This window comes from Apodemus sylvaticus, chromosome 1 (genome assembly GCF_947179515.1).
Source record: "Apodemus sylvaticus chromosome 1, mApoSyl1.1, whole genome shotgun sequence".
Lineage (NCBI taxonomy): Eukaryota > Metazoa > Chordata > Mammalia > Rodentia > Muridae > Apodemus > Apodemus sylvaticus.
This window is the reverse complement of record NC_067472.1, coordinates 17,641,379-17,662,418: the sequence shown is the minus strand read 5'-3', so window position 1 is coordinate 17,662,418 and position 21,040 is coordinate 17,641,379. Positions and strand designations below refer to the sequence as shown.

At 47.1% G+C, this 21,040-nt stretch overlaps 1 protein-coding gene across 1 annotated transcript in view; it reads right to left on the bottom strand.

Moving 5' to 3' along the window:
- Nucleotides 1-18,824, bottom strand: part of Cpn1 (carboxypeptidase N subunit 1) — a 31,686-nt gene extending 12,862 nt beyond the window's left edge. Inside the window, exons 1-5 of the mRNA XM_052185355.1 lie at nucleotides 18,414-18,824; nucleotides 13,778-13,974; nucleotides 8,278-8,433; nucleotides 4,010-4,192; nucleotides 2,393-2,504 (exon numbers count right to left, since the gene is read on the bottom strand). Of these exons, the coding sequence (XP_052041315.1) occupies nucleotides 2,393-2,504; nucleotides 4,010-4,192; nucleotides 8,278-8,433; nucleotides 13,778-13,974; nucleotides 18,414-18,636 (871 nt within the window). The 5' untranslated portion in view covers nucleotides 18,637-18,824. The remainder of the gene's footprint in view (nucleotides 1-2,392; nucleotides 2,505-4,009; nucleotides 4,193-8,277; nucleotides 8,434-13,777; nucleotides 13,975-18,413) is intronic.
- Between the last annotated feature and the right edge of the window lie 2,216 nt (nucleotides 18,825-21,040).

Sequence of the window (21,040 nt, the reverse complement as noted above, 5' to 3'; positions counted from 1 at the left end):
AATGCCAAGCCCTGAGCTTTGGCACAGAGACGTTGCGGTGTGAGCTGGCTCTTGGCTGCCAGCCCAAATTAAAAGATTTGTATTCTCCTAATTGGCTTAGTCAGCATGGCTGCCTGGATCTTTCTCACATGGAATTATTAGACATATCATCTTAAAATGATATGAAATCACAACCCATTTGTGGTTGGGGTGGGGGAAGGGAAGAACAAAGCCGGAGACTTCACTTCTGATATCAAAGGTTCACTAATCAAAACAATACAGTATTGCTGTAAAGTCAGAGTTAGGCCAAAAGATAGAAGACAGAGCCCAGAAAATCTTGTATATATGCTCAAATATTTTTTATAAAGGTTGAAAGAATATTTAGCAAATAGTGCTAGTAAAACTTATATCCCCCCACACACAAACTAAATAAAAATAAAGTTAGTTCCATGTGTAATATCACACACAAAGATGTCCATGGTGGTCCCCAGTTGTGATCCCAGCCCTCAGGAGGTGGGGGTGGGGGGTGGAGGGTGGGGGGGTCAAGTTCCAGGTCAGCATGAGCTACAGAGCAAGACTCTGTTTAAGAAATAAATGTAAGTGTCCAGCATGGTGGGACATCCCTTTAAGCACAGCACCTGGGAGGCAGAGGTAGGAGGATCTCTATGGGCTAAAGGTTAGCCTGGTCTATATAGCAAGTTCCAGGCTGCCTGGGCTATGTAGTGAAGCTCTGTCTCAAAATAAATACAGAGACCAGAAACCATTACTGAGCAACTGGTTTCCTCCCATGCACTAAAGGCCCCTGGAAGGAGAGGCCATCCAGCTACACACAAGTCACTAGATCTTAACTCAGTTTTTAACTCAGGAGGCACAGAGCACAGGGCAAGGGCCCCAAGTTTCTATGTCCAACAACTTCCCAGGATACTGTGGTCAGAGTCTTTATTGCTGAGACAATCACTATGATTGACCTAATTAATTGTTGTTAATCTTGGGATTGTGTTGGTTTTGCTTAAGGTGGAGATTCTCTGAGAAGATAACGCTTTCTCAGAGGACAGGCAGGGTGGGGCGGGAGAGAGGGAGAAAAAAAAAGCATCATTTTAAAAAGCATATCTGGGGCTGGAAAGATGGCTCAGCGGTTAAGAGCACTGACTGCTCTGCCAGAGGTCCTGAGTTCAATTCCCAGCAACCATATGGTGGCTCACAACCATCTGTAATGGGGTCCAATGCACTCTTCTATGTGTGTCTGAAGACAGCTACAGTGTACTTACCTATAAATAAAAATAAATAAATAAATCTTAAAAAAAAAAAAAAAAGGAAAGAGAAAGCACATCTGATGCTTCCAGTCTGTGGGGGATGAGGAGCTGGCTTCCTAGCACAAAGCTAAAGAACTGAAAATCTACCGGGATCTTCTTTTGTGTTCAAGTAGGTTTGGAGCGCAGGCCTAACTTCTCTCCTCTCCACTCTCCCCAGGACCAAACATCAACTCAGCTTCATCAGTAAGGGTGGCTCAGATATGAGCGTGTGAAAAAAAGACAGACAGACATGAACAGCTGCAGAAAGAGACCCGGCTCCCTGCTCTAGTCCCCCTGCCCTTACAGCAAGAGGTTCACAGCAGATATGTGTCCTGAGCCTATCCCAGGCAAGGTGTGTGTGTGTGTGTGTGTGTGTGTGTGTGTGTGTGTGTGTGAAGTTGGTAGTCAGAGTAGAGCCATCGGGGACCCGCCCCTCTGCTCACCTGCTGTTGCCTGAAGTCCACCTTTGTGCTCTCTAGAACACAGCATTTAAGTGGGGCAGTGATGGCACACACCTTTAATCCCAGCACTTGGGAGGCAGAGGCAGGTGGGTTTCTGAGTTCGAGGCCAGCCTGGTTTACAGAGTGAGTTCCAGGACAGCCAGAGCTACACAGAGAAACCCTGTCTCAAAAACAAAAACAAAACAACAACAACAACAAAAAAAAAAAAACAAAGAAAAGAAAGAAAGAAAGAAAACAGCATTTAGAACCAGGTGTGTCTGTTTTACTTAAAGTATCACAATTATAAGGCGAGTGTGTTTATCAGGCTTAGAGATAGGGAAACCAGAGCACAGAGAGGCCATGCAATTAGCCTGAAGCCACACAGATGGTACACCTGCAAGATGACTTCCAAGCCAGTTTAATCTCAGAGACCACAACCTTCACTTGGCCTCATGATTTTTCTCCTATACTCCAGCAGATTAGGACAGAAAACATTAGTTTTATAAAACTACATACTATGCCTCCCTGGTCTTTCAGGATCATGAACAGGCTATTAAATGACATCTTGGAGGCTCTCTATTTCTCTAATCCCCACCCCAAGTGCAAAATTCTAGAGTATTCCCCATCATGTCCCTGAGAAGCCATCTCCCCCTCAGCTGGGCCACTCCCAGGACTGCTCACCCTTGCTGAGAGAATACCAGGACGCCCCGTTGGTGATGCCGTCTGGAAAGTAGTCCCCACAGTTCCAACCCTGGTGCATCCATCCATGTGCGTAGGAGTACACCTTGGCCAGCTGGAGGAAAAGCAGAACATGATTGAGGGCAATCCCAAGGCCCAGCAGTGACTCAGGTGCCCAACCAGGGGAAGCCAAGAGGCCACAATGACACACACAGGGCCTTCTATGCTTCAAAGCAAGAAACTGTCAGAGACGGAGGAGGAGGTTATGAGGTGGTGGTGGTGGTCATAGTGGTGGGCTGTGTGTGTGTGTGTGTGCATGTGCGTGCATGCATGTGTGTGCATGTGCGTGCATGCATGTGTGTGCATGTGCTTGTGTGTGTGCATGTGTGTGTGTATGTGTGCACGCGCATCCATGTAAGTGAGCATGAATCAGACTACAGGTGAAAAGTTCTGGATCATTCTTGAACTCTCTGCCTCCCCCCCTTCCCTCTCTCCATTGGCTATTATGAGACAGGGCTTTACTCTGTTGTTCAGGCTGGTTTTGAACTCAATCCTCCTGCCTCAGCTTTCCAGATGCTAAAATTACTCCTGGGAGCCCTGTATTCTGGTGTTTCCACTTTCTCGGGATAAATGTCACGTTGCAAAGGGAGGGATGACAGCAGACTGTCACACAGGGCTCCTTTTCAGCTGGACCATTTTCTAGCTGAATTTAGCGAAAGAAATCAAAGATTGCATAAAGTCAAAAGCATGTGTGTTGCGACAGATGAAAGCTGTGTGTTTGGAAGAGAGGCAGTCCTGTGCTTAGACTCTGTAACTATAACTCCCTATTACTTTTTAATAATTTTTAATTTTTTCTTTTTTGTTTTTTTGGTTTTTGAGACATCTAGCTCTGGCTGTCCGGAACTCACTCTGCAGACCAGGCTGGCCTTGAACTCACAGAGAACCACCTGCCTCTGCCTCCTGAGAGCTGAGATTAAAGGTGTGCATCACTACACCCTGGTTCTATATTCATCTTTTAAATAGGATTAATGTGCGTTTCTGTGTGTTGTGTGGGTACACATGGGGAGACCCTGTCTGTCCCTGGAGACCAGAAGTGTCAACCCCGGGAGCTGTCATTATAGATGGGTTTGGGCTGACAAACATGAATGCTGGGAACAGAATTGGGGTCCTCAGTGAGAGCAGCAAGAACTCTTAGCTACGGAGCCATCTCTCCAGCCCCTGCTCCACTGTTTGGTATTATTATTATTTAAATCTTAATTTGCATAGTCTATTTCTCATTAAAAAAGACATACTGTCATAAAACCGTAAATTAGATTCAACATTCACATCTCGCTGCACTGACTCACGGACAGTGTGATTAGCTTCTCGGGCTGTTCTCATTTGTCACCAGCTTTAGCACTCTCGTCATTGTAGCAATTATAAAATGTTTTGATTTCATCATTATTGGATTTATGGCTTATCACCAGAAATAAAATGTAACCTGCTAGACGGCCCCTCCCAAGCAGACCCTGCTTTCTGTAACTGTCTGTGGACTTGTTGCTATGAGGTCCTGTGTCTCTGACAAGAATTTTATCTCTGAGCCATGCTCCCCCGCTGGGGGCGGGGAGCCATTCTACCTACCGTCTGGAAGAGCTCGTCATCCGGTGTGGGGGAATTGGAGGTGCCATGGGCACTTCGGAACCTATGCTCAAGTGACTTGTCATATGGGTAGTTGGCCACCACAGCCCCTCCGTGCATATTGGCTGAGAGAACAAAGTTTAAGGAGCGAATCCACTGGATCACCGCCCGGGTCTCCGGTTCCACCTGTGAAGAGATGAGAGGTTGGTGGCTAAGGTGTGGCTGAGCTGCCACATGGCCCCTTGGAGAATGCTATCGCTAAGGGGCCTGTGGGGCCAGGGCATCCCAATAAAACAGCCTCCCAGACATGAGACCTGGAGCAACTCTGACCTCTGGGGTGATGATTTCAAAATTAAGTATATGGAACCCCTTTCCAAAGTGAAATGTGGATTACAGTGTACAGAACAGATGTGCTGAGACGCCCTGGCACCACCCAACAGTGGTGGCACTTCTAGCATATCTATCCACATCCGTGGGTGCTGTGATGCCCAGGGCTCTCGCCAGTGGAACTGTAGACTTTAGACTTAGAGTTTGGGGTCAGGTAAAAATAGGCATATTGACTGAAACTAATGTACTATTCTAGGGTACAGCATCGAAGGTGGGGTCCACGTGGGAACAGGAAGTGTGCAGGAACTCTACTTCTTTACTCTATTTTGGGGAGAAGGGGGCAGAGGATAGAGGGGAGAGGGATAGGGGGAGGAGAGAGGGATGGAAACAGAGACAGACAGACAGACAGACAAGTTTCCCAGTTTACCCACTGTAGTGTAGCTGGGCTTCTAAGATAGCTCTGCACAAACTTAGGGTTCTAATAAGATGAACCACTTGCTGGAAGTTGTCCTCTTCCTCACATGACTCCTGCACGATTTTAGTGACACATAGCTCATGACTATGGTCCATAGATTAGACACAATAATTTCTACTGAATATTACTGCCAGTGAGTGGCAGTTTTATTTTGGTTTTTGTTTTGTTTTTTTGTTTTGGTTTTTTTTTTTTTTTTTTTTTTTTTTTTTTGGTTTTTTGGTTTTTTGGTTTTTTGGATTTGGTTTTTTCGAGACAGGGTTTCTCTGTGTAGCCCTGGATGTCCTGGAACTCACTCTATAGACCAGGCTGGCCTCAAACTCAGAAATCTGCCTGCCTCTGCCTCCCAGAGTGCTGGGATTACAGGTGTGCACCACCACTGTCCGGTGAGTGGCAGTTTTATAAAGGAAACTTTGAAGCCACTGGAGTTGAGCACAAATAATCCAGTTTCCGGGACTTTGCTCCTCACACAGAGTCCTGGCTGGTGATCACTGGGGGTCAAATGAGCTAATGGTGCTTCCTGGACCAAGGGTCAGTTCTAAAGGCCCTGTCTCTCCATCCCAAAGGGGATTTTCTGAATACAGTTGGGTCTCATGCAACCAGAATGGACGCATCGTGTGTGAATGGGTAGGTTCTGAGAAATGTCTGGCAATTCTGTTGTTGTCCAGAATCGGAGAGTGAATTTACACAAACTGAGCTGGCTATATGAGGAGGGGATCACTGCTGCCCACATGATGTGTGTGTTAGAGAAATTGTCCTCTCACAGCCTGTGGCTGTAGGACCAAGAGCTCAGGCCCTCTGAAGCAAGCCCTTCTTTCTCCACATCCCGAAAGGCCAACTTCCTCTTGCCATCCCTTTCCCTCACGATGAGTTTTCATTGTCATTTTTTCCTCTTCTGGGTTAGGCAGAGGATTGGGTGGGAGGCTCATTATTTTGCTTTACACAGAGAAACAAGTTTAATGACTCAAACCATGGGGCTGCAGAGATGGCTCAGCAGTTCAGAGCACACACAGGACCCAAGTTCGGTTCTCAGCTCCCATGTCAGGAGGATCACAACCACCGCAACTCCAGCTCCAGGGGGTCCGACACCCTCTTCTGGACTCTGAGAGCACCTGCAACTGGTGTGTATACACCCCACACAGATACACTAAGCGCTTCTCCCAAATAAAAAATACAGATAGAATAAATCTTGTAAAAATTCAGAGCACAGCTATAATCTCAGCACTCTGGAGCAAGAGTTCAAGACCATCCTCAGAAGTAAGTTTGAGGCCAGCCTGGCCTACATGATACCTTGTGCCTCAGGAAATAAAAAATAACTCATGACATTCTTCTGGCAAGATATACTGAACAGGTCCAGGATTATAGTTTTGGTTCATTTTTAACTTACTTAATTGAGCCCAAAGGACAGCTGTAACCAGACATCCAACATGTCAATATGACTTTTATATCATTTTCTAAAAAGATTTTGTTTTATTTTTACTTTTGTGTGTGTATGCGTGTCTGCATGGGGGTGTGTCCACAAGGATGCAGGGCATCGGATAGTCCAGGAACTGGAGTTACATGCAGCTGTGAGCTGTCCAGTGTGGGGTCTCTGTAAGAATGGTAGGCACTCTAAAGCACTGAGCCATCACTCCAGCCCCGACATTTTCAAGGGGAAAATACTGGCCCTATCCACACAGGAATGTCCAATGTAAAGGCTTTCCTCTGTTTTGTGTTCCTTGCCCAGCCCCTAATCTTAGATATTCGTGAGTGTTTTGAACCATCCCACACAGAGAAAAGTCAGGGCTGCCAGGGATGTTCTGAAAATGACAATAGTTATTCCCTAACCGCAGCAGGATGGGAGCATTCAGATTACCCAGGGCTCACCAAATGCTGTCTCCCATTGAGAGAGCATAGGGAGCAAGTCGAGCTTTAACATGCAAAGGGTCACCGGAAGAAAAGAGGAGAAACCAGGAGTCGGACACCAGGAGCCTCAGTCTATAGCTAATATTGTTGAATAGCCAGCTGATCACAAGTAGGAAAAACTTGTCTATTGTACTGGCTGGTTTGTCATCAGTATGTCAACTTGACACAGGCTGGAGTTATCACAGAGAAAGGAGCTTCAGTTGGGGAAGTACCTCCATGAGATCCAGCTGTGGGGCATTTTCTCAATTAGTGATCAGGTGGGGAGGGCCCCTTGTGCGTGGTACCATCTCTGGGCTGGTGCTTTTGGGTTCTATAAGAGAGCAGGCTGAGCAAGCCAGGAGAAGCAAGCCAGTAAGGAACATCCCTCCATGGCCTCTGAATCAGCTCCTGCTTCCTGACCTGCTTGAGTTCCAGTCCTGACTTCCTTTAGTGATTAACAGCAATGTGGAAATAAATGTAAGCTGAAAAAAACCTTTTCCTCCCCAACTTGCTTCTTGGTCCTGATGTTTGTGCAGGAATAGAAACCCTGACTGAAACATGTATAAAACGCTGATGCTTTCTGGCAACAGCCTACCACAGTGGTTCTCAACCTGTCAGTCTCAACCCCTCCATGGCTGAACAACCCTTTCACAAGGACTGCCTAAGACCGCTGGAAAACACAAATATTTACATTATGACTCACAACAACAACAACAACAAATTACAGTTATGAAGTAGCAATGAGAACAATTTTATGGTTGGGGGTCACCATTCGGAAACGTATTAAAGGACCACACAAAGTATTAGGAAGGTTGAGAATCACTGATCTAACCTAGTATCAGCAGAAATTTTGGAATATGAGCCAGAAGATCTCTATGTGTTCATGCATATGAGTGTGTACAAGCTGGTGTGTGTGTGTGTGTGTAGGGGGGTTCCCACACAACAGCCTGCTATGAAGGTCAGAGGACAGCTTGCAGGAGTCACTTCTCTCCTTCCATCATGAGGATTCAAACTCTGGTCTTCTGACTTAGCAGCAAGTACCTTTACCCACTGGGACATCTTGCTGGCCCTGCACCTAGCGTTTTGGCACTGGTCCTAGGGTTCAAACTCAGGTCCCCTTGCTTATAGAATATGGACTTCCCCAAGTGAGCCATCTCTGAGTCCATGCCTAGGTTTAAATATTAGCTCTGTGAATTTAATTTGACCTGTGAATGCAGTAACCGCCAAACAGGGCTAACAGTGGTGACTGTTGCTTGCCACATTCACAGCCCAGTGCTACAGTGACAAGAGAATCAGGCTGGGAAAGAGCTTTGTGAAATCGCCAATTATCTGCTCTCTCCTCCTCTGCCACCATCACTACCAAATTGATGGTCATCGGGGACTTGCTGCTGGAGATGGGGGTGGTGGCTCTATGCTGCCGAGATAGAATACAGAGAAGCGGGACATCCATGTATTCTTCTAGGTAAATTAATAAGGAGTGGCGCATGTGTAATTCTCCGTGGTTCTGTTGATATGAAGACTGCTTAGCATGCTGCTAGTGACTCCAGCTGACGATTTATTGGCTTCTGTTGCCGGTTTCATCTCCTACCTGACTTTTCCAGTTGTCAGGGAGGGGCAGGTGGTGGTTGGGACCGCCATACTTCTGGTTGTAGTAGAAATAGGTGTTGAGATCCGGGAAGTTGCGGTTTAGGTCCACCCCGTTTGCATTGTTCCTACCAACCAGATACCCAGATGTGTTTGGGCCCTCGGAGAAATAGAGAGAGGAGAGATGAGCATTTAAGACAGAGTCCTGTATTTCAAGACTGTGGTGTAACTTTTAAAAATACTAGCTGCATTAGTGACTTTTCTATATCTGTGATAAAATACCATAACCAAAATCAACTTAAGGAAAAAAAATGGTTTATTTTAGCTTATGGATCCAGGATGAGAGGGACAGACGGATGGACAGACGGATGGACAGATGTATGGACAGACAGATGGACAGATGGAGGAAAGAATGAGTTCATAATGGCCCAGAAGGCAGGGCATGGTAACAGATGCAGGAGGCTAGCTGATCACATTTAATACACACAGGGAGCAGTGAGAGAAAACAGAAACTAGAACGAGGTTATCCATGCTCAAAGCACACCCACAGCAATGCACTTCCTCCCTCAAGCTCCTAAAGGCTCATAGCCTCCCCCACCAAAGCACTATCAATGGGAGACCAAGTATTCAAAGACATGAGCCTGTAGAGAAGATTTCTCATTCAAACCGACACACTAGTCTTATTTATGACACAGTGAGGCATTATTATCACCTTAAGGTTTCCAGTGTCTCGTTGGGTGGGTCAGAGTTCTAGGGGCTCCCAGGAGAAACTCTAGCAGGGGTGACCCCTAGATTTTTAAATAGAGCTGCACAGAATTCCTTGCTTAAAGAATACAATTCGATGAGTTTTAGTTTGCCCACAGAGCGAGACCAACACCATCACCCTCATGATTATTCTAAAATCTGAAACTATAATTATAGAGCATTTCTGTCCCCCTAAAACTAAAGCTCATTCCTACTCACAGTGGCTTCTGTTTACCCTGGTGCTGTAACCATATTCTGTCTTCTCTGTACATGTTACATGTCATGTGTTCTGCATGTGAGATGCACCCATGTAGCATGTCCCAGTACTTCCCCCTTTTCCTTTCTGCATGGTGCAGACTCATCACCATCCATCCATCCATCCATCCATCCATCCACCAGCTGACAGTCTATGTCAGGTCCATAGGGCTGCTATAACTAATCACCACGAGCAGGGAGGCTGCACGAATTCTCTCCCAGACCTGAAGGGTTAAACTTAAAACCCAGGCACCATGGTCATGCTCTCTGAAGGCTTTGTGCCTTTTAGTTTCTGGTGGTCCTAGGCAATCTTTGATTTTAAATTGTATTTATTATCGTGTGGGGCATGTGTGGCCCAGAGAGCATGCAGAGGCCTGAGGACAGCTTTGAGGAGTTGGTTCATACCTCCCACCTTCTGCTGGCTCCAAGGTTTGAACCCAGGTCCCACTCTTTCAGGGCAAGTGGCTTTACCTGCTGAACCAATTTGCTGGCCCTGTCCTTAGCTTTTAGATGCATGGTGTATACCTTGAAGTTTTGTTTCCAGCTGTCTTAGGGTTTCATTGCTACAAAGAGACATCATGACCAAGACAACTCTTATAAAGGCAAACATTTAGATGGGGTTGCCTTACAGTTTCAGAGGTGCAGTCCATTTTCATCATTGTGGGAAGCATGGCAGTGTGCAGGTAGACATTGTGCTGGAGAAGCAGAGAGTTCTATTGGATGTGTTTCCCACCTGGCATAGCTTGAGCATTTAAGACCTCAAAGTCCCGCCTCCACAGTGACACATTTTCTCTAAGAAGGCCATGTCTCCTAATAGTGCCACTCTGTATTTCTCTTTTCTTCTCTCTTCTCTCTGTGGAAGTCCCCCTAAGTCTCTGGTATTTGAATACTTGGTCCCTAGTTGGTGGCTGTTTGGGGAGTTTTGGGAGGTATGGCCTCAATGAAGAAAGTATGTCACTGGGGGTGGAGTCTGAGGTTTCAAAAGATCCAGGCCATTCCCAGGGTGCTCTCTGCCTTCTGCTCTCAGACCAAGATGTGTGCCCTCAGCTACTGCTGCTGCCATGCCTTTGCTCTAGCACCGTGGACTCTGAGGCTCTGAAGCTGTAGGCTCAAATGAACGTTTTCTTCTATATGTTGCCTTAGTGTTGGCGTTTTGTCACGGTAACAGAAAAGGATGTTACTAACCACAACTAATATACCTATCCCGCATCCTGCCCTCTCTCCTTCTTTCCCTCCTTCCCTCCCTCCGACCCTCCTTTCCTCTCTCACCCTCACTAATACACCTTCCATCCATATTTCCCTCCCTTCTTTCCCTCTTTCCCTCACTTCCCCTCTTATGAGATAAGGTCTCATGTATCCCAGGCTAGACTTAAATTGGCTATATAGCTAAGGACGACCATGAGCTTTTGATCCTCCTGCCTTCTTTTCCTTAATGTTGGGGTCACTGCTATGCCTGAATTTGTTCTTATAAGGACACCAATAATACCTGTTTTCGATTATGATTGTCTACAGATTCAGGCTTTGGTGAGGGAAGTGTCTTTTTACAGGAGGTGGCTATTACCGCTGAAGCTCATAACTTCAAAGTGCTAATAATAAGTGACCCCGCTGACTTCTTAGCCTTTAGTAGCAAAATTATGTCACCCCCTGAAGCTCCAGGGACACCATGGAAGAAGGGTGGGGGTGGGATGTAGGAGTGCTGTGGAATCTCCAGGGCACGACACAGCTGCTGAATTACTGAGCTCACAGCAGCTGTGGTTATCTAAGACCTGCACAAGGCTGGACTCCTCAAAATTCCCTAGACCCCGCTCCTCCCAGAGGATTTACAGGCAGGTAATAGTTGCTAGGGAGGAGGGACTTACAAACCCCCGCCTCCCGCCAAGAGCTATAGGCAGTTAATGGTTACTGGTGGAGAGGACTTTCTTCAGTGGTGTAGCCACAAGTAAGACATCCATGCTCCGAGAACTGACCCTTCACCCATGCTCACATAAGCAACCTTAGTCACACTCACTGGGACACACACACACACATACACATACACACACACAAGCAAGAGGCACAAAAGTCAAGGGGTGGCTAGATGTGGGAGGACAGGGACCAGCAGGAGTTAGAAAGGACAATACTTTCTATACACATACAAAACTACATCAAGAAACCCTATGTACAATTAACATACGCTAATAAAACCAAATTATGAAACATTAGGAGCCTTATCTTCTGAGTACTCTTTAACTCTCGATGCTTTGATCTCTCTGTTCACGGTCCAGGTTTTATCTCTTTTTGGTCACGTATCCACTCACCCACCCGGTCACCCATCCAGTCGAAAACCACTCACGATTTGTCTATCCCAAGCCCTCAGACACTGGGAAAAGAGCTAAGTGAGATACTGGTCTAGCCGCATAGGAATTCATAGTACACAGGGGGAGCAAGGGGCATATATGAACAAATATAAAGTGGTATGACACAGATGTGTGAAGATTCCCATCAGGGCTGGGTGGGGCTTAGCTCAGTTGTTAAAAGTGCTCACGTCGCAAGCCTCGCTCTCGGCTTAGTCCTGGCACTGCAGAAAAACAGCATGTTGGCAAATGGTTCAGAAGTTCAAGGTCATGCTTTGCCAGATAGCAAGTTCGAGGCCAGATTGGGCTACATGAGATTGTGTTTCACAGTGGAGTGTATGTTTGTTGGGGAAGGTCATTAGAATCACTTTGTGTGTCATTGGAGAAGGGGACGAGTGTCACTACAGTCCTATGGACTGAGTGGGTGCAGCTCAAATTGTTGGCTTTTCCTGGAAGTGATATAAATCAGTTTTATTTCCTATTGGACACTCAGAGATGGATTGCCATCAGATTTTCTCTAAGAGTCTTTCTTATTCTCAGGGTTTCCCTTTTTACACGGCATCCCACTCATGTTTTTTCTTAGACTGCACGGGGAACATGACATTTTAAAAAGTGCTCTTAAGTTACCTACATAATTTCTGCCCCAGTGCAAACACTTAGCCGACTTTTGAGTTGGGTGTGTCCCTCCACAGCAGGGGCTTTCCCTCATCTTCTTGTTCTTAGCAGTGTAGGTAGCTCTTAGCTGTCAACCTTAACAGCAACAGGTTTTACCCGTTGATTTTGTACACAGCTGACCATTAGTTAGGCTGGTAAGGAAGGGCTCTCTGGGACGGGGGCTGTGGCTTGGTGTCAGAGGGCTTGCTTAGAATGAGTGAGGCTTCTGGATTTCATCTCTAGCAGAGCTGACAAAAAGAGGAGGAGAAGAAAAAGAAGGCAAAGTGGGGAGAAAATGGGAGGAGAGGATGAGGGAAGAGGATGGAGAGGAGGGAGGGGAGGAAGAGAATAAAGAGGAGGGAGAGGAGGGGGAGTGAGAGGAGGAGGAAGAGGAAGAAGAGGAGGGAGGGGAAGGAGGAGGAAGATAAAGAAAAGGGAGGGGAGGAGGGGGAGGAGAAAGAGGAGAAAGAGGAGGGAGGGGAGAAGGGGAGAAGGGGGAGGAGAAAGAGAATAAAGAGGAGGGAGGGGAGGAGTGAGAGGAGGAAGAGGAGGAAGGGGAAGAGTGAGAGGGGGAGAAAGAGGAGCAAAAGGAGGGAGGGGAGGAAGGAGGGGAGCAGGCAGAGGATGAAGAGGAGGGAAAGGAGGAGAGAGGGGAGGAGGAGGGAGAGGAGGAGGAGGAAGAAGAGGGTTCCCAGGTTCCCATACACAGAGCAAATGCTGTAACAGATCCCTACTGCTGCTGCAACAAATTACCACAAACTTGTCTGTTTAAAACAATGGCAACTTTTTATCTGGAGTTTGGAGGACTGACAAGGGTGACACAGTGAGGTGTGCCAGCAAGGCTGAAGGGAGTCTTTCCCTGACTTCCATGGCTTCCAGACACCATCCACACTTCTAGGTTAATGATTCGTTCATGCCAGGCACAGCGGCACCGCTATGAACCCAGCCACCCGCAAGCCTGAGCCAGAAGGGTCCGAAGCTTGAGACCTACTTCTTGAGTTCTAGCCTAGGCAAAATGTCAAGCTCCTGTCTCAGAATAAAAACAAATACAAAAAGAAGGCTGAGGAAGACAGCTGAGTGGTGGGGTACAGCCTAGCATGTTTAAAACCTCCAGAGGCCAAAAAAAAGGTCATGTAGAATTAATTCCCCCACCCTAAGATCTGGGGAAAGTTTGAGCTCTTTGGCTACAAGTACAGGAAGGTGGGTATGTTTTCCCATTTACGAGGTGTTGCCAAGGAATTTCCATATCTGTTCTCATAACAAGATCTTCAGGTTAGCTGGGCTGGTGTAGGGATCTGGGGTTCAAACAGGGCCCACTTACCACCTGCAAACTTACAGCCTGTGGCACAAGAGCGCTTCAGGATTCTCCAGTCTTAACCCTTTGCCTCTGGCCCTTCCTGCACCCTGGTAGTTTTACCTTTTCCCCTTAAACTGGTATTTACAATGGAACATAGGACACACTGTCTGCTGGCACTCGTTTCATAAGATGGCCTCACAACTCTCCCTCGGACTGTGTACCTGGGCAGCAGCCACCTCGTAGCCGTCAGGGTTCATGGAAGGCAGGATGTGGATGCGGGTGTCCTGGATGAGGCGCAGGATGCGCTGGTTCCGGTTCCGGAATTCCTCGCAGAGGAATTCTGACAGCTGCAGCAGCAGCTCACGGCCCAGCACCTCGTTTCCGTGCATGTTCCCCACATACTTGACTTCTGGTTCCACTGGAAACAGAAATGAAACCCTCTTGAAGGGGCAGGCAGGAGGACCATGGATTCAAGGCCAGTATTGTCTACATAGTGAGTTCCGGACTAACCTGGGACTCACAAGGTCCTCCTTCAGCTCACTCCACCCTCCACCCCTTCCCCCCCTCCCCCCCCTACTCTCCATACTACCCTCTCCCCTGATCCAAAAGGGAAAGAAAATCTCAGGCTTTTATTAAGTCTTTCCTAGCAATGCCCAAGCTCCTCCTAATAAATTATAATTGGAAAATCTATAGAATCCTTGTCCAGGATAATAATGACCACCATTTATTGTACCCCCATTTGTACTAGCTGTTCAGATTTGTTATTGCTAATCTTAACAGAAAACTGGAGTAGGTCCCACAGCCTCCTAGTAAAGCGGTGAGGGGTGGATGCTAAGTGACTTGTTTGAGGCTGCCTGGGGATGTATGTAATAGAGATCAAAACCCAGAGAGTCCCATCCAGAAGGGCACACGCATACAGACACACCCATCATGCTAATCTTTCTGAACGATGGCTTTCCCCCAAAACCTCTCCCATAAAGTGCTCTTGGTCCTGGTAAAAACCTTTCCAGTTGGAGATGTAAGCTGTTTGGCATTTGGGGCTCTGGAATCTCCCCTTCGTAGTCAGAAAGACAAGTCTTGAGGCACCAGAGAGGAAGGAAGCTACTTCTGCCTGGGTCTTGACTCCATCTTTGGCCACATTAACTGTTAACGTAAGTCAGAAGTGGGGTTCTGTAAACGCCTCTAGCTCAGTGGCTCTCAACCGTTCAACACCTTGACCCGTTCATACAGCTCAGGACCACAACCATGAAATGATTTCATGGCTCCTTCACAGCTGTAACTTTACTGCTGTTATGAACCATAATGTAAATGTCGGATATGCAGAATGTCTGATATGTGACCCCCAGGGGGTCTTGGCCCACAGGTTAAGAACTGCTGCTTTAGGGTCAGTAACTGTGAGACAGCTGTGCCCCCCTTTAAGCTAAAGCTCCTCCAGTGCCGCCCTCTTTCCCACACGACCTATGTCTGCGTCTCTGGTTGTTGATCCTCTCCCTCTTCGGCTCCCTACTTCCTTGCCATCCTCACGGGTCCAGTTCAAGCACTGGTAAGTCCCTGTTGCCACCTTGAGCTCTTCTTGTTAGAAGTGAGCCCTGGGTGGCTTTCCTTTGGTGGCACTTACTGATCTGGACTCTACCTATGCACGTTCACGGCTGACTCCCCCTACAGGACCTGGCGTTAGCTGAGTACACGATCTTAACATATCTTTAGAAAGCAACAACTCATCATTATTTATCTTAATATTCCCATAACAACCTCTCTAATGAATGCTTTCAACCCGCAAGGACCATGTTTTAGGAAATATTGTGCAGGCCTGGTGTAATGCACTTGCCTTTAATCTCAACACTTGAGTGTCAAATAGGCAGATCCCCGTGAGTCTGAGGCCAGCCTGGTCTACATAGCAAGTTCTGGCCCAACCAGGGCTACATAGAGACCTATCTTTTAAAAAAAGATATCATCTAATACATGTTCTATTTATTTATTCTTTTATTTTGTTTTGTTTTGTTTGAGATGGGGTCTCTCTAAGTAGCCCCAGACTGTTCTGGAACTTGTCATATAGACCGGGGTGGCCTCACAGAGATCCTTCAGCCTCTGCTTGCTGAGTGCTGAGAATAAAGGCAACGCCCCCCCACCCCAGCCCATTCATCAGCTTTCTTTTTAAGGCTGGAGATAGTTACTAAGTATTTGTCTTAGGTAAAATAAAATTTGGATAATCTATTTGGTCCCCTCTATTCTCTTGGCTGTCCAATGCAATGGTAACACTGAGACTCGGGCGTAGGCGTCACTGGTCTATTTCACCCAGCATTGTGGTGTTGTTCAATGATCATTCTCTAGCAAACCCTCTGCTTCTAAGGTCAGTAGAGGCAGAAGGCAGCTGTCTTGTAATAAGCACTGCCCGCGGTTCCGGTTCTTTTGGCTCGAGCTCCCACACCCTCACACCTACGTCTTTATAACACATCTCCCACGCAGTCTCCCAGCATCTGAGTGGACCAGGAGGGAGCTGATAAAACTTTTCTGTATAGGGCAAGGAAAGGCCCTGGCATGGAATCTTGAGGCTTTGTGGACAGTGTTTTCTCTGTCCCAGCTCTTCCAGTAGAAGCCAGCACAGATAATTCAAGGAGTGTGGTTCCTTAAAGCTCCACTCACAGGAGCAGGTGGGCGGAGCTCCTTTATTGGCCTCCATCACTTTGTGCAAAGGCCCAGGTGGGTTCACCTGCTTGTAACTCCCAAAAGAGCTCCTGGTACCTAGTGCTCTCAACCAGCTGGCTCTGATCTCACTACCTCTGCTGGAACTACGGATGCCAACCGTCCTGTGCCTCCTGGGGGACTGCATTCCCTTTTTCCTTAGCTTGTCATGCCCTCCCCCTCAGAAACCCTTCAGATCTCTGCTCAACACCACCTTAGGCAGAAGAGCCTTCGGGATACAAGTGACCTCCTCTGCTTCCCTCTGGATGGCGGCACAGGATGCCCATCTCTCTTTCCGGTTTAGGCTCTTGCTATAGCACTTGCTCCATCTCACACATCTACTGACCCATTGATCTTAGGCTGCTAAAATTCAGCCCTATGAGGGCAAAGTCGATATTATTCTTTGTTGTCCGTCCAAAGCCTATCAAAGTGTCAGCACGCCTTGCCTGAAAGTTCTTTCTTTATAAGGATCTTTTTTTCTCCTTCTCCCCTTCTGGTTGATTATTTAATTATAGGTACATGTCTGTGTGGCATGCAACACAGAGCCCTGGAGAGGGTAGCAGATCCACTTGAACTGGAGTTTCAGACATGAGAGAGCTGCTGGGTGCTTGGAACCAAACTCAGGACCTCTGTAAAAGGCAACTGCTCGCCTGACTGCTGAGCCCTCTCCACGGCCCCATCAAAAGTTCTAGTCGGCGATGGGTAAATATTTGAAGAATGAAGGAATGTAAGGAGCAAATGGAAGAGTTGCTAACTCAGGGGAAAAGAGGGGTCAGTGAGAGCCCGCCCTGTCCGAAACCCCTGAGTGCTGGAAGAACAGGGGCACCTGGAAGGGGGCGTGGCCTAAAGAGTCTAGGCTCACAAAGTCCATCAACAGCCTCAAGCTTCCACAGAGCACATGTGAGCTGAGTAAAAGCAGGTACTTGTGATGCAAGGCTCTAACCCCCGGGAAGGGGGTGGGAAGGATTGGGGAAAGGAACCACATGGCTCTTCTTGAGCCTTCTTTATAAAATTTGGAAGCCCTCATGGTCAATACCCATTGGACCTTTAAAGCAAGAGAGCGAGAAGAGAGAAGTAATCCTGGCCTCTCCTAGGCAAGTTGGGAATAGGTGGGTTTAGACAGCAGCGACTTTAGCATGGGAGACCCATTGGGAGCTCCGGGCAATGATTTAAGGCAGATTATAATGGGAAATGGGGTGGAGTTGGGATGTGGGAGGGAAGGAGATGTGCTGTTGACCCTCTGAAGGAGAAATTGAAATAAGTTGTTGCGTGACTTAACTCAGATGTCACTGCTGCTATAAACAAAGCAACAAGAGTGTCACTGTTCATCGATGTGTGAAGAGCTAATGAAACAAGGGACTAGCACATGACACAACTGAGAATAATGCCGTCGAGCTATGATGACGACACAGACAATGAACTGAGAGAAACAGTGACAGTATTTTTCCATCTTGCATTTGAGATGGAGGATTGCATAACCTGTCTGAAACGAGAGACTCCAGTCTATGTAAATACTAGGTATCTGTGAGTGCTGGGATTGCTTTTCAGTCTTCTTAGTTTCTGCCTCTTCTGATTTCTAGTTTTTTCAACTGGTTGGTTGTTTTGAAATTTTCTTTTTTGTAATGTTTCCAGGCTGGTCATGAACTAATTTTTGAAGCAAACACAGATTGCTTTGATAACAGAAACAAACTAACGAAACAGCAAGCTAATATCCCAACCTCCAAACTTTCTCTAGGACACCATGTTGGCTCCCTGCTGTGCCTAGAAGAGAACCTGATCCCTCAGGAGAACTAAGAGGCCAACAGTTTCCACTCTGCTCCCAAGTGAGGGGGCAAGAGGAAAAGACCAGGAGTGGAGGGGTTTGGGGGGTGAGTCTGGGGGATTGGGGGTTGGGAGGGAAAGGAGGGGAGAGGGGAGGGAACAAGAGGAAGACTCCTTTTACCCATGAAGTTCTGAGCAAACAGAACCCAGAAAAGAGGAATGTGCTGGAGCCTGAACTGGGCTCGCAGCTCCCCGGGGCCTTAAGAACCAAGTAGAGCCACCTGCCTTCTCAGGTTGGGGAAGAGGTACTACATTGTGTATGGACTTCTCCACTGGCGCAATGACCACTGTCTCTGGGTTTGTAGAAGAAGGGAGTTCTTTGCCCAACACACCCCAGAACCACTCAAGACTTACAGGGTTCATGGATCCCAGGGTAGTCGCTAAACTCCAGCACATAGAGGTACCTGCCCTTCACACTGCGCCCGATGTTGTAGAGCCGCGTGATGTCTGGGCATTGGTTGTGCACCTTGTACAGCGTTCGCACGAGGTCGTCGTAGCGATGGTGGCGAAAGGTCACTGGGGTAACAAACTTGGAGAGGAGGAGGAGGGGCAGGAAGGTTGAGGGCAGGTCTGGCATCTCGCGGAGCTTCTAAGCAGCTCTGAAACGTGCCCTCCGGCTCTCTAAGCAATCCTTTGGCAGTTGGGATCCAGAGCACGGAGTAGCCAGCCTCGCATCCGTCTCACCTGCAGGAGGCTGGGAACCGGAGTCTGCTGTGCTGGAAATTATTTCTGTGGCCCCAGGATAGCCACGATGCCCTCCGGGCTCATTTCTCTTCCCCCTCCTAAACCTAGAAAACCTTTTGGAAGGGTTCTGCGCATCCCCACTTTGGGAGACTCTCTGATTCTGGCTTACTGATTAACTGGACTGTAAACAGGCCTCAAGAAACAGCTGCTTCTAACCCTTTGATTCCCAGGGACTTTTAAGAGACTTGGCATGTGCTTGTTAAAACTTACAAAAGAATCTGTCCTGCCCCCTTTAACTCCGTCCCCCAACTCGCTCTGAAGCACCACTCTGCCTTGTCTTCCCCACTCAAAGATCTTAAAGGAAAACAAAACAAATTGAGAAAACTGGGCATCTGCTTGGAGCAAACAATTGGAAATTACATATTCGATAATGTATCTGTTGTTAATAAATAATTTATAGCACAGGAAGATGATTCTATCTCGGCATAGGCATAAGAAAATGGATTTCTGAGTAGGGCTCCCATAGCTCAGGAAATTAGAATCTGCAGTTGTGATTGCAGAAATGTTTTAGTTTCTGCAGAGCAGAGCAGAGCCTACAGAGCAGGAGAAAACGCCTGCAAGATTTTCATCCAATAGAAGATTAATAGCCAGAAGTTAAAGAACTTGAAAAATTAAATCCCAGCTGGAATGCACTGGCACCCACTTATAATTCCAGCATGAAGAGGCTGGAGGATTGCTGTAAGTTTGAAGCCAGCCTGGTCTTCCAGGCTGGCCAGGGCAGCTGAATGTACCCCAATATTGATGGCTCTATGCATCATAGGCATGTCCTGGAGTTAGTCTAGGTTCCCAACAGTGGATGGATGGGTAAAATGTGATATGCATATGTAAGACGCCCCCAAAACTGAGGGTGCTCCAGCGCCCCACGCCTCAGAAGGCAACCCCATATCACTTGCGAGAAATAGTCTTGATGCAATAACATGAGTATTTCTTTTATTCCAGAGCTCTGGGTCTACAGCCGTACACCGCACAGGGGTAAAGGACTTGGGACCCCGTGCTTTGAAAGGGGAAAAAAAATCACAAGACAAGGAGTGGAGGACTCAATTCACAAGGCAAGGGGTGGAGGACAAATTATGCATTGAATGGGGAAGTACAGAATGAGGAAGTCAGGCAATAGTTTATGCCTTAAGGAAGGTTAGAGATTATCTGGAGCAAACATCCTTGGGTCATTGTTAAACATTGGAACTAGAAAAGGGTGGGCTATCTTTCTCAAGCTGAAAGCAGAAAAACAAGTTACTCTGTGCTGGGCTAGTTGTTTAGGGGTTTAAAAACATTGAGTTGGGGTCTCTCACATACAAACAGTGGAATATTATTCAGCCATAAAGAATAAAGCATTGTTGCTTTCAAGAAAGGAATGGTACTGGAGAGAATACAATGCTTAACTGAGAAATGCTGCGGACGGTCCCAGCTGGGAAGATTTAGATCCAAGGGGGAACTTTGGATTTCAGGAAAAGGCACAGGTTTGGAAAGATGACAGACAGACACAACCACACACAGAGGCGGTTTGAATCTGAATGTATTTTTCTGTTTTGAGGCATGAGCCTTTAAGCATGAGGGATTGACATTTACATATCAAAAGATGCATCCAGTAAAGCAGGCACAAGGATCAATTAGCATAACCATTTGGCACAAGGAAGTATAAAATCAACCAGGTAAAACGTTTTCCCCGTGTAACAAATTTAGAAGCTCGAACACAGACAACATCAATCTTCTTGATATAAATGAGAGACCCCCCCCCAATTCAATGTTTTTAGACCTCTAAACAACTAGCCCAGCACAGAGTAACTTGGTTTTCTGTTTTCAGCTTGAGAAAGATTGCCCACCCTGTTCTAGTTCCAAAGTTTAACTATACATTGCCCCAAGGATGTTTGCTCCAGATAATCTCTAACCTTCCTTACTTCCTCATTCTGTACTTCCCTATTCCATGAATGTTTTGTCCTCCACACCTTGCCTTGTGAATTGTGCCCTCCAACCCTTGTCTTGTGATTTTTCCCCTTTAAAGACCCCTGACTTCAGTTGTATTGGGTCCTCAGTCCTCTACCCCTGTGTGGTGTATGGCTGTGGAACCCAGAATTCTGGAATAAAGAAATCCTCATGCTATTGCATCGAGTCTGTTTCTCGCGAGTGATTTGGGTGTCGCCTTCTGAGGAGGTGTGGGGTGCTGGGGCACCATCTGTTTTGGGGGGTCTTACATTTTTTGGTGCATTGGCTGGGAAGTGCGACTTTCCTTCCACGCGAGA